The 13866-nt window shown below is 34.4% G+C and overlaps 1 protein-coding gene across 6 annotated transcripts in view; it reads right to left on the bottom strand.

Annotated features, from left to right (window-relative positions):
* ASCC3 (activating signal cointegrator 1 complex subunit 3) overlaps positions 1-13866 on the bottom strand; it is a 289170-nt gene that overhangs the window by 51206 nt on the left and 224098 nt on the right. For all 6 annotated transcript variants that reach the window (XR_015707982.1, XR_015707983.1, XM_087773468.1 and 3 more), the window contains 3 exons: positions 6175-6312; positions 5954-6074; positions 2347-2479 (listed from right to left, as the gene is read on the bottom strand). Coding sequence is in view for 4 of the 6 variants with exons in the window: in XM_087773468.1 (XP_087629594.1) it covers positions 2347-2479; positions 5954-6074; positions 6175-6312 (392 nt within the window). In the remaining 2 variants the exon portion in view is untranslated. The remainder of the gene's footprint in view (positions 1-2346; positions 2480-5953; positions 6075-6174; positions 6313-13866) is intronic.

Genomic DNA, 13866 nt, shown 5'->3' with positions numbered 1-13866 from the left:
CTAGTCAGTGGTAACTTCTGAATACTGTGTGTTGACCATATGATCACACTGGTTTAATCCAATACAGGATCATATGGAAAGACAAACAGGAAATGAAACAGTGGCAATAGCTTAGCTAATACTTGACAAATACTTGAGGGCTATTAAAATTACATCAAAACTGCTTCCCCCAGATTTTGCCTCATCTTCTTCCAATGTAAAAAAAAAAAAAAAGCTGCTACTTTTACCCAGAAAGATCTAAACTCAGAAACACAGAAGAACAAAAGCAGTTTAAAATTATTCTTACAAAGTAAAATACTGTTTAGTGTCATTAAATGGAACAAAGACCTCCATTAGGGTATCTAATGAGATCATGCCTGGCTGGAGTTCAATCAGGGAATGGCAAATATCCTTAAGGATCAACCTAATTTTTCTGGTATTATAATCCTTTTTCTTTTCCTACTGTTCTTTCCCTATTGCTAAAAGTAAAGAATAATTTGGTATGAGTAGCTGCTTTACTGCTCTTTACCACTGATCACACACTTCTGAAGGTAAGAACTGCAGATGTTCCACCCAGACTGTCCAGCAGAAACTGGACAGATGATTTGATAGCTATGCCATAATAAGGAGTGCTTTCTCTTTTGCTTCTAATGTGCTGTATTTCAGACCCATGATCAGTGAGAGCACAAGGCGTGTCATACGAGTTGTGTACTCAAGTCTTACAACTAAAACATAGACAATGGTTTTTAGAAAAAACTTTAATTAAAAGAATATGAAGTTTAATTTTACAAATTGGAAATACTACACAAAGCTGATAAATCTGCTCTTTGGTAGAACAGATGCGAAAGCATTCTAAAAACTAAAAACCCTCCAAAAAACCCCAAGCAGTTTCTCTTCGAAGCTATGAAGCCTCTTACTTCAAATACTTGATCACAAAAGAGACCAAGACAACTCTAAGTTAATTGGATCACAACCTACATAGCACTTAACAAGATTGCTATTAATATGTGAATCATCATCTGAAAATTTATCAAATATTCTTTGTTTATAGTAAAAGATGGGATATATCAAACTACAAAGTAAATATATACACACAAAATGAGTTACTAGAAACACAGAATATTTATAGTATTCCAAACAGGAACAAGGTGCAATTACTACTGTTATATTGAAGATACGGTTTCTTAATTTAGAAACACCACTTACTAATGAATTGAGAGATTTCCTAGTTTATGCTAGTGCCATACAGTCTGGATATATCATCAACATTTTAATTACACTGCTCTTTCGACTTCTTAGTTATCATTTTGAAGAAGTTCAACTCCTAGCCTTTTGTGCTAAGTGAAATTTGTATGTTAAAAAAAGAAAAGTGTGGTTTTCTAAGGAAATGAAGCTCATGTCTCCACATTCTTTGTTTGCAAAAATTATATGTCTGTCTGTGCACCACAGAAATTAAACTTCAAATTCACCAGCCCATTTCAACTACATTTCACAGGTGGATAGCACTCTCAAGCTCCTACAAATTTCCTGGTCAGATAGAGGTCCCATTATCGCTTATGTTGAGGGATGAAATTTCCTTAGGAGAACAATCCTGTGAATTCTTCATCATTGAGAAAAGCTTTCAGTAATGCTAATACTTTATTAGATGTCTGAGAATTCCTCCATGAAACATGCATCTATAGGAAACCGATGTAACTAGTTCTGCTTCTCGTTGAACAATTAAGTATGTTATAAATATCAAAACCGAGGCTTGAGTTACATTGTGCTGGACAGCAAACTTTATATCAACTAAGTTCAGAGAGGCTGCAAAAAGGTGGTGTTTCTACATTTCTGACAAAAATATTGCAATTTTGAAGTGAAAGATGTGTTGAAAGTGTATTAGTAATAGTTTACACCATGCAGATTTCTTTTTGAACTTGTGAGATTTCAAAGAATGTGATATCTATAATTGTACAAGTATTCTAGGTAAAAAGTGCTAGAAACTCACTTATTTTTTTTCCTATTAAGAATTTGTCACAGAATTTCAGAGAGGGTTCTGAAGGTCATTTATCTGAGAATCAGTCCTACACACTGGCCTTGAAGAACAGTTTGTGCTCTCATTCAAATATCTGAGACAACACTCAGAAGCAGATAAGCATTTGTAGCATTATCTGGGAATGGACTAAAGAGCTCAACAGTGCTTCAAAACTCATGGAAGAAATGATTTTTTTGCCTAAAGATGGATAATATTTTTTTGAAAATTATTTTCCTCTAGGACCCTAATATTTAGGAGATATTTGGCACAGCAATTTTGTTTCACTTTTCTCTGTCCCTCATTTGTAGTATTGTTTATGGTTTGATCAGCTTTTCTGATTGCTTTATCTTTACCTTGATTCCACTGGGAAAGGTTCATAAAGGAATTTTTTGTAGAAGTCTTTCTTAATATCATGAACTAGAATTACAGCTTTTCCTTGGTCATCAAACTGCGGTCTGCCAGCACGTCCCATCATCTGAAGTACATCTGCCAAAGAGACAATAACGTATAAAACAAATGTATTTATCTGAATGTATAAATAAATGTATTTACATCTGTATAATGTGCAATACAGGATTTTTGGATTTCTTTGGCCTCATATGCCCTATGGGTTTTGACACATCTAATTTTTTTTCCATCTCAAATAAATTTATGATGAACTACCTTCTGGCAGAGACTATCTTCCTGTGTACTTGAAGACCACCCACTGCAATAGAATCCAAGCTTACATCTAATATAAATTTCCTCTACTCTCCTTCCATTCCACATCCATCCCTCGTTTGATCATATGTAATTAAAGATGATGAGTAAGAGAACTCAAGAAGCCTACAATGGCAACTGTCTATTATTTCCTAATTTTCAAGTATTTGACTTCACAATAATGAAAGTTCCTTGTATAAGCTTTTCTGCTATATATGATTTCCTAGGTTTTGAATATTTTAGAGGAAAAAAGGTAAAGGCAAATTCTAATTACTGACAGCTATGATCTTTACCACTCAAACTTCAGGACAAGTTATATTAGTTATTAGCACTGGAGTAGAGAAGGTTTCATATCATTTGTTGTCCGTATATCAGATCACAATATACAAATTTAAAAGCAGCTTACCTCTACTACTCTGCCTACACATCATCACTTGCAAATACTAGTTAATGATTTCTATAAACACTGAAAATACTAGTTTATACAAAACATGCTCAACTTGCTACCTGGCCACCAAGATAAGTATGCTTATCATCTGTTTGTGTCTTCTCATAATCTAAGTAGTGCATCTGCATAGGTTGTTTTGTGTCTCACTCAACAGAGCTCTGATTCCTTTTTGGTGCCTCCAACTGCTATTTAACTTCCAAGACACAATGGAAAGCAATTAATGAGTAAGTTTTACATGTTTATTTTAAAACATTTTATGTATTCTCTATGAGCTCTATCATACCTGCACAACATGTGGCTTGCAGTACCTTGCATTTTGAAAAGTGATTTCTTTGGCTTCAGAATCAATAAGCTTTGGGCCCAATGGTCACTTGAGAAAGGAAAAGCCAGAGGGTGTAGAATGGCATACAGCAACAGACAATGATAGGAGAAACAGCCCGATGCCAATAAACAGTTTTTAGTAACACATTTTCACTTGCATACCCATGAGCTATATACACAGCAATGTTCTTTATCAGTTTATTCCTTTTCTTAATTTAGGAGTGACATGAAAATGTAAAATGAAACTAGTCTGAAAATGATGTTTCTGAATAGGTATGCGCACAGGAAGGTGATGAAACAACTTCTTGCTATTTTAATGTGGCGAATTAAATTGTGCGTAATACCATATAGGAAATGGATTTACCAAAAAGTGTCAGGAAATGATTTTTGCCAATATCCACTACATAATTATCCAAAACCAATATTTTCTTTACTGACTATATGTTGCTTGACTGCTTTTAATCACTGAACTAAACTCCTGAAATGTTAAATATGATCCAACTGGCCGACTAAATGTCTGGTAACTGAGAAAAGGCCCTCCCCAAAACCTCTGACTTCACTCAAAGAAGCGTTTTTACTTATTTTGAAATTACTGAACACTCAAGAATGATTCATTCTGCCCTCAGCTGCTTCCTTGGAGCCAAGTGCATCCCTGATACAGAAAGGTAACTTCAGCAGGGAGAAACCAAGTTATACCATGATGGAACAGTGAAGGCATAACTTGAGGGCAACATTAAAGACAGTACTGTGAAATTTTGGAAGTATTTCAGAAAGAACCTCATTACATTTTCATTTTATTGCTGCTGCAAAACTGTACTACCTATCCACAGAACTTCCAGATGCATAAATATTCTCTAGAAAGTTAAAAATAAAAATGCTCTAAGCAAACCACACCACATGTTTCTTCATAAAGTAAGGAATCTGCATTTTCTGTTGCAGTGCAGACAACAAAATCTAAATGCTTCCATCACAGATGGTAGTATTCCATCCCCCTCCCCCCAAGTCTTATTGAAAATTGAAGAATCGAACAGCCCGCAATGTCCAAATCACCTGAATTCAAAAAGGCAATAAAGAGTGAAAGCATAAGCATTCCCTAAAGCCTTTGTGAGTACTTGTACAACAGATTTCTAAAACAGCATAGTAAGTCTTCAATGCTTATCGAGTTTCTGATTTCTTTTGAATATATTATTTTCTCTATTACTTCTCTCCAACAGTCCCACAGATTCAACATAAAATTTAAAACCTCAGTTGATTTCTTTCCTCATCGCTCTTCCCCATTCAGTAATAAAGTCAGTTGTCACTATTCTTCCCGTTGGGACAAGCAAAATACTACTTCTCTGCAGAGACTGTTTGTACTACGTTTACATAAGCCTAAGTCTGTCACAAAATGCAAGTGTGCATGGCTAAGCTCCCAGGTCATACCAGAATCTTTGAACAAGAGAGTTGGTCTGGAAATTGATCCCAAGTTTCCTGCAGAGCACTAACCACTAAATTAAGCTCTATGATGGATTACTTGGAGAAGTAACCCCTGTAGTATTTTCAGTTTGAGCTTTTTTTCATTAGTAAGCTTCTCTTGCTGAAAAGACAGTTCGTGGTTAAAAAGATGCAAGCTATCTATTTACATTACAAATAACGTTTAGATTGTCCTTAGGTGTACATATCTCTGGCATAGTATAGGATTATTTAATAATAAACTTTCTCTTGCAAAAAGAGAAAGGGAAAACAGAACAGGAAACCTGGAATAAATTTAGCTTGTCCTCATTCTTCAAGCTTAGTACCATCCAGACAAATATTCTCCCTGTCTGAACTCTGAAAGAAGTTCTTCCATGGTTCACTTTTTTAAGCTTGTTGAAAACAGTGCAGAAGAGTTTTTGAAAAGTGGAGTTTACTGGAGCCAGAAAGCAATAAAAGTCTATATCAAACCAGAAATTCAAATATTTAATTTAGCTGCTTATTTTTGAAGTATCACTTACTTCCAAGTATCACTTACATCACTGAAGATACTAGACTAGTTCAGGTTTTTTGTTTACCGTCAAGTGACTATGTATAAATTTTATGTTCTCATACATGTGTGATTCAACTGTTCATTTCAAACCATGGCTAAGTTTACTGTTAGAAATCTGTTTCTATTTAAAAAAGGTTTCAAAAATGAAAAAAATGATTTGACGCATGAAAACTTCCTTTTATATAATTAACTAGGTAGCTAAATATGACTTCATGTTGTCCCTTTAATTGTTTAATGTCTATTTTGGATGATACACGTTAAAGGAATTTAGCATGAAGATTTGCAAAACAGAAACATTTTCATTATTACATAAAATGTTAAGAGTTCTCTTACAACTTGCATTAAACAAAGAAACCCTTTCCTCAGCACTCCTAGTCTCTACTCAAATTAGATATTTTCAGTGATCAGTTACTAAATAATTCAGATCATTTGCATATGCTTGAAATACATTTCAGCATATGAGCATTTCCATAATTTATGTGAGTACCTGTAATGGGATAATCCACGTAACGCCTTGTTTTGCCATCATAGTATTCTGTTCCTTTAACAATTACTAAATGAGCTGGAAAATTTACACCCCAAGCTAATGTGCTTGTGGCAATAAGAACCTAAAACAGAAAGAAAGATTAATGAGGTATATGTAACAAAAAGCCAACTTTTAAAATTCTATGTAAAACTCATTACGCAGGATTCAAAGAACAAATGTACCTGGATTTTGCAGTTCACAAACAATTCTTCCACAGTTTTCCTGTCTCTCTCATGCAGACCTGCATGGTGCATGCCTATTCCAAAAGCAAGTGTCAGCTTCAGATTTGAATCTCTAACTGTCACTATAATGTCATTCATCTGTAACAGAAAGAATAGTTGCATGTTTTAAAACAGATTACTCAGAAATTTTAAACTTTTAGGGTTGTTATTATATTTTCTTTTTTTTTTATAGCAAGGATAATTTCCTCAACGCTGTTTATATAAACAGGAAAAGAGAGTCTTCAGTCTCTGAACAGTTGGGTTTTAGTCTAAAAAAAAAAAAATCAAATACTATAGTAATGATGTGGGATACAAAATGCACGCACTAAGTAGTGCGGATAAGGAAATGAAAATGCTGAAAATATCTTGACAGGTCTGGCAAATGCTATGCATTCTGCTCTGTGTTTGTTTAATGCAATCCCTAGTATCAAAGGGGTTAGAACTGGTATAAAAACATCACAAATCCCTGCAACCAGTAACATAATAACAGTCATACAAAGTAAATTTGTCTCTCTCTAATGCCTATGAAAAGACAGACACAGTTCTTCAGTTTGGTAATTCTGCAATTATTATTCATCAAAAAAGTTTCCTATTCACATGCTGAAATGCAAATTAATTTTAAATTTATTTTTTTGAGTGTGAGTTTGTAATTTACAGACTCAAATCCTGTAGTGAAACCCAACATACAATAAGTGTCTTCATTTAAAACTTTTAGAAGTCCAGATAAAAAGCTATTTTTTATTACTATTTTTTTTCATATCTCATGTCAATGACTACTTGGAATCATTTTAGCTACTACCATTTTAACTATATTTCTTGCCTATGTTTTCAAGTAGTAAAGTCCATAATAAGCTCATTTATTTCCGTAGGCGACCTCTGTGAAAAGCCCCTCACTAATAACGAGCAAGAGCTTTATAACTTCTGTCTTGTTTAGTGATTTTACCCCTCAATATTCCTTCTGTTGTTTTATTTCTAAGGCCATTTATTATTTTATGTGATTTTAATGTAATTATAGCCAGAAACTTTCAAACCTCATCTCTTATTAGTGGTTTCCTGGTGCCACCAGCAGTGGCATGATGATATTGCATACTTATGGGAAGCATCATTCATGGTTAACCTAGGAGGTAATAGCCAAGGTTAGAGAAAAAAATAGTAGTGCAGAACAAATTACTCAGGGTAACTGAAGAATTTGGACCAAGTATTCAGTCTCATCTTGGACTGAGCATCTCAAAGTACTGAGATATGATACCTGCATGACTGCAGTGATATCTTCATTTCCACTTAGGACTCTGAGGTGTTGCACTTCTGATGTTAAGAATTGTAACCTTCTCTAAATGTTTCCTGGGTTTTATAATTCTCAGACCTTAATGTTAATAAAATTATTCACATATCTAAACCCAAGTAACATATCTCACTAGTATTAAAAAAAAAAAAAAAATCCTTAAGAGGTACAAAAAAAAAGCCAGAGAATACAATGGCCCATATTCAGGATTTAAAAAAACAAACAGGAAACAATATAGATGGAAACAATATAGATTTTATAAATCAATCAATTTTGTCAGGAAGAGCAAATTACAAAGCATTTTAAAAAGTCTATTTGCTGAAGTAGTATTGACTAACAGAACCAGAACTGATGGAAGTAACAGAGAACGCAATTTAAGAAAAAAAATTTGTTCAAGTTTTGGCTTGGTCCAATCAGTTTGATCTGTCAATGGAAGCTCCTAAACTTTATTTTCCCTCACAACGCAGTTGACTGGATGTTCCTGAGAGTTTCCTATGTTATAAGACGTGTAAGGTTTGTTGTATAAACTGAGCTGGCATGTATAAAAGAAAAGGATGCTTACAGAAGAAGAGAGTGAAAGGGACCATAAAACACTGAATGGAAAGGAAGCAGAAATGAAAAAGCAATGAATTGAGAAGTGAAGAGGGGATAAGCCTATTTAGGAAAGGGAAACAAGAAGAGGGGTAGATAAGTAGAAAAGAGTAAAGAGCTGAATGAAAGGAGGATATGTTAAAGGATAAAGTTTATCTATCTAGATGCAATCAGCAAACCTTTGATTTCTCTAGTCACCATGTAGACATGTGACTGCAGTGTAGACAACATGAATTATGGCCCATCTTAAAGATTTTTTCTTCTAAGACAAAAAAATAGCTCAATAAAATGAGAACCTGTATACTGTTTTCTTTGCAATTATGACCATCAACATACATTACTAAACATATTTTTGAACTTATTAATACTTTTTGTGCTATAGATTTATGAAGTAGTACTAACACTGTACAGGCTCCTCATGCTTAGATAGACACTTTGAGAAATAATAGTTACATGTATACATTTGACAGGGAATTAAGATTAAAAAGTAGAAAACAGCACTGGTAAATATCAGAAAAATAAATGAAAAAATGAATGTATTTACATTTTACTCAATTTCTGCATTCAAAAATTGTCAAAAGATACTATATTGCTGAATTAATTTTTCTCCTCCCCACCAAGAATCATCACCTTATGACAGTTATGTCTTTAATGTAAGGGAACAAGCCAGTTCTAATGACGTTTATTTCATTATTCACATAAGCAGAATTTGGTATTGGGAAAATAATGAATCTAAACTCCCTTTTCCTTTAGAAGAGTACAGGGATCAAATTAGCTGATTTGTATTAGTCTATAGCAATTAGACTGCTCCTTCAGCACATGCGGTTTTACAGTGTTAGTTATTTTCAGTACAGAACCTGAGCTAAACCTTTTTGCCATGTAGTTGCCAGCATAAAACATCCTAAATTCACACTACTGGGAATTTATTCAAAGATGTTCTTCTTGCTTTTACAATCAGTGGTGGTTACTTTTTTTTCCCTCTGACTTGTATTACAGCGGTGGCCTGTGGTGCTGTTAGTCATACCTGCAAAGCAGTGTAATTTACCACAGGAAAACTAAAGAACCCTTAGCAGGAGAGCTGGCGCATGTACTACTATCCTGTCATTTTAGCAGCAGGGAATCCTAGCCATTTTTAGCTGACCCCTTACTTTCACATAAATCAATGTAATAAACACAACTATTTTACCCATAGGCACAATCCAAGGCTTAAAATTCTCATGACAATTTATTTAAAAATATAACACTCTCATGTCAGTATAGTGTAAGAATATTATCACTTTCTATTAAGAAATAATGGCACAATTAATAGGTTCATTAACCAGAAACAGACATAGCATTATGACTATAAAACAAATCTAACGTTTCTGCATTGTTATAACTTCATCGCTATTTATCTTTCTGAAAACAACTGTAATGTTAACTCATAAAAGGGTAAAGAAAATATATTTTATCTTAAGAACAGAAAAAGTATATTAAAAATAATATAAGGAAATATACATGGTATTGACATAAAAAAACCCTGTACAACACTTAATGCAGGGAACTTAATGCAAGGAGGGATTTTCCCCTGGACTCCAAGACAGGCAGGATTGGGCCCATGTGGAAAAGGTTTTGCTGTCCTTCACAGATTTTTTGATGAACAAACAAAAATACCTCCTCTGCTTTCCTAACATTAGGCTGATCAGGAATCCACCTTTTAATAAAAAACCTTTGAAAACCAATTTGGGACTCTAGTAGCATTGCAAAATATTTATTATAAAAAATAAAGTTTATTTCTACCTTTTATATTCTAATCTCTGAACAAGCTAGATTTTTCTCAAACTAGTAAGTAGTCATTTTCTTTGTTCCTGCACATATGTAAACTGTTGAACCATTTACTTTAAGCTAATAGAACTTTTTTATATTTTAAATTTATTATACTTAAAAAGCTTTTGTAGAAAGATAGGATTCCATTTAAGTAGATACATTACCCTGTGCCTGAAATACATTCCAGTCAGAGTATAATTCAGCAAGTTGATGACAATGCTGGCTCCAAAAGAAAGGAGGAGACCAGATTGGACAAGAATGAGCTAACAGATTGTGCAGCCCAATTCTGTCCCTTTGAGTGTGATATATTGTTTCAAGATGCTAAAAACCCATACTTTCTCAAAGCATATCTGTTGTGCTGGTTTTCCCATTTTCACAGAATCCTCATTATTAGTACTCTGTACTCTTTTCAAAGCACGTCAGACTCAGACCATATGCCACTGAATAATGCTTATCAATTGTCTAAAATGCCCAATAGAAGAAAGATGTGCCAAACAAAAGAATCGTGAAAGTTATGAAGTCTTTTACAAAAATAATTACATATTTCACATCTGCTACAGATGTTAAGTGAAATAAAAACATCTCCTTGTTATAACTAAATGTTAATTTTTTATGACACACTTTTGTGTCATAAAAACAACATCTTGTAGAAGGAAGTTGAACTTCTATAATGAGTGAAACACTTAGAAAGCATTCTTGGGTACCCTCCTGATCTTTAAAGGCAGAAAAAAAATCATCTTATAAAATTATTTTTGATGAAGAGTTGACATCCTCATACTCCAGAACTCACCCATACAAACAAGATGCCTAAAACAACTCAAATAAGATTATTCAAGAAACGTTTTAAAATATGGTTTAAACAGTTGAGATATATTATTAAAACATACACATTTAACACTAAAAATCTCATCTAAAAGACAGCAATATACCTATTCATGACATAGACCAGATTCTTCTATTCCTTTTTTATAGCACAGCATTACCTCAGAACAATATCATGGAAACAATAAGTTATTTGATTTAAAGGTTAGAGAAGGAAAAGTAATCTTTTGTCTTTTCACCAATTCTTGGGATTTTTTTTTTTTTTAGCAATGCGAAACAGAATTCTATGGCAAAATTTAATTCACTTTCATGCATATGTCTATGCATATTTCCACATAGTGTACGAACAATATACAAATCCATAATTAGCTCACACATGTTTATACACTCACATCTCTGAAATCGCAAAACCAGTATGGGCCTGATTCATTCTTTTGGAGTCAATGAATGCCCTTCATTCAAGTGCCCTTGAATTCAGTGGAAGCTGGCTATTGCCTGGTATGGATGTTATTGAATATTACAGTAGGTATGTTTGTGCTAAAGGATTTTAGTTATTTCTAGAGGTTTCAGAAAGAACAGTCGTAACAAGATGCAGATGGTAAAATGATGCACAAAGCAGAATGCAAAAATCATTGTGGTTAAAGTTAAAACTGTGTACATGGGTACATTTCTTCTCAGTTCTTGCACTGTAAATACAAAAAAAAAAATCCAAGTATCTGGCCAGGGAATAAATTTCTTTTAAAAAAACTCTAACAAACCCAAATACAAAAACACCCTGCTTGTTTGCTGGTGAGAACTGCATTCTAACTTCAAACAATAAACAATAAATACTACTTTGTACTTTTGTTTTAGGTTAAAACCAAAAAGCAGTAAAAACATTAGAGAAAAATAAATAAACTGAAAACTTGATTCTAATAAATTACATTGTAAAAAGATTGCAACATCTGCGGCCACCACAGATGTAAATGCAATTTCTGAAAGCAAAGGACTTGTTCCTCTTTAGTCAGCTCCTAATGTAGAACAGTATAACTGATCTTACCCAAGGTTACCACCACAAACTGGTGGCACTGTCTGTTTCCAAAAGGATAATCTGAGCTGTTGTCCCTTTTAACAAGATAAGTAACGGGTCACAAGCTTGAATGTGACAGTCCTGGCTGACAGCTCCAAATTAGAATTTTAGCTAGAAATTTTATATTTAAAAATCATCTCATGATTATACAAAAAAGCAGGGTAAGCATAAGGTTTTCTTTTTTCATTGGCACACTGGCATCAATGAAAATAAAAAGAAATAAAGAATTACTCAGTTTACAGGGGCAGTCTTCTCTTTGAGATGCACTGCCTATTCACATTTCTGACATGATGCACCTGTGTCTCCTAAGGACAACTAGGATGATCTTTACAGAGTGATGTCTACTGAAGAGTTCTTGCAACTACTGCAAATGGCAAGGAAGGCAGCTTCAGCTGCTTCTTCACTCTTTGGTGAAAAATAAACTCTGTGTTGGGACTGCAAATCCTAAGATGGATAGGGAGCTCATTTTGGAACATGTATGGGCAATGCACATTACAGAAAAAGAAAAAACCTCACCTCTAAGGCTCTAAAATAGGTATTCTTTCTTCTTCAAGAGACTGCCCACTCATACTCTACTTTGGGCAAATTGTGGCAGTCCTGCTTAAATCCTGAAGAACTTCTGCATGTGCTATGCATAGCAACTGGCAAATGTAGGGATGAGCTTTGAAGTATCAGCTACAAATCTCAGTAAGAAGGGTATTTCAACATCATGGGAGGCTTCCTTGATCAGACTAAACTAGACATGAGGTATCTGAATGGACATTTCTCCATAAAAAGCATGCACATAGCCCGAAACTTACTTGGATAGAATCTGTTAAACAGATTAACTATTGTAGTGCAACAACAGGTCCAGTAGAACTGGAAAACTTATCAGTACAAGAAACAGCAATTTTCATCAAGTACAATTCAGTCTTATGAAGACTGACTGCTGTCTCAACTTTCTGAATACCCTTCAACTTTCTGAGTACTGTAGGAACATGGGTATGAGCAAGAAACTGTACATCAGACATGAAATTCAAGAAGAGCATCCAGGAAGAATCATCTCTAAAAGCGAATGGAGCTGCCTGTAATATACATTTTCAGTAGATGGATGTAGAACAAAAGTCCTTCTCGACTATAATTCAGTTGCACCTGTTAGACTACTGACTGCTTTGAGGGAAAGAACATTTTGTACGATTCCTCCATGATCCAGGTATGCTGTTGTCTACTTTGGTGGCAACAGTTGAAGGGTTGTTTCTGTATGTCATTTATACATACAAATATGTATTCCAGAAGCTTCATACAAGTTCATGTCCTTTGAAATATAACTGATCGAAATATTGTCTGAATTTGATACTTGGAGCTGGGTGGCAGAGATGGGGGTGGATTTGCCTGTTATCGGAGAGTGCTGGTGAAGAGTAGCCTGAAATTTTGTGAACAGAACCCTTCACATGCTGCAAATGAGAGCCTGGTTTGGCACTACCACTACAGGGAGAATCTCTACAGAGAAGATGAGGGAAGCTAAGATGTCGGCATTGCTGACAAACAGGTACCAAAGATCCACTAATGGTCTCTCTTCCCCCACTCCAATCTCTCCCCTGCAAGGCCTGAATCTCTCTGTTACCCTTACAGAAAAGCTGACATGCAGGGTAACAGAGAAAAATCACTTTTAATGGCTGTAAGAATCTGTGTCTACCTCAATATCCGCCTCCCAGATGTTATTATAGATGGCATTCTTTACAGCATTTTAAGAAGCCTAATGAAGTCTACCCACTAGGAAACTAATATAAACATAGACTAACATTTGGCCATCGTGTAGCAAAACCTATTACACCATTAAACAAAACTAACCAATGACTTCTCAAAGGAATCTTATGCCAGCCAAAATCGATGTCATAGAAATAAGGCTAAATGAAGAAAAATGCCAAGGCCTGTTGTAAAGCTTGTAAACTTTGTATACACCCATTTATGAAAAATCTCTTATATCTCAACATACTTCACAATTAACAATTATAAATACTTTGAAAATAAAGTAATTTGTCTGTAAGTTCTCCTAAAGGAACACTGGTTGGCAAAAAACAAACGTAAAAAACTGATAGGCAAT

Source organism: Nipponia nippon, unplaced genomic scaffold (assembly GCF_047370975.1).
Source record: "Nipponia nippon isolate SJK-2023a ecotype South Korea unplaced genomic scaffold, ASM4737097v1 scaffold_4, whole genome shotgun sequence".
Classification (NCBI taxonomy): Eukaryota; Metazoa; Chordata; class Aves; order Pelecaniformes; family Threskiornithidae; genus Nipponia; species Nipponia nippon.
Note: the sequence above shows the minus strand (reverse complement) of the source record. Positions and strands in the feature narration are given on the sequence as shown.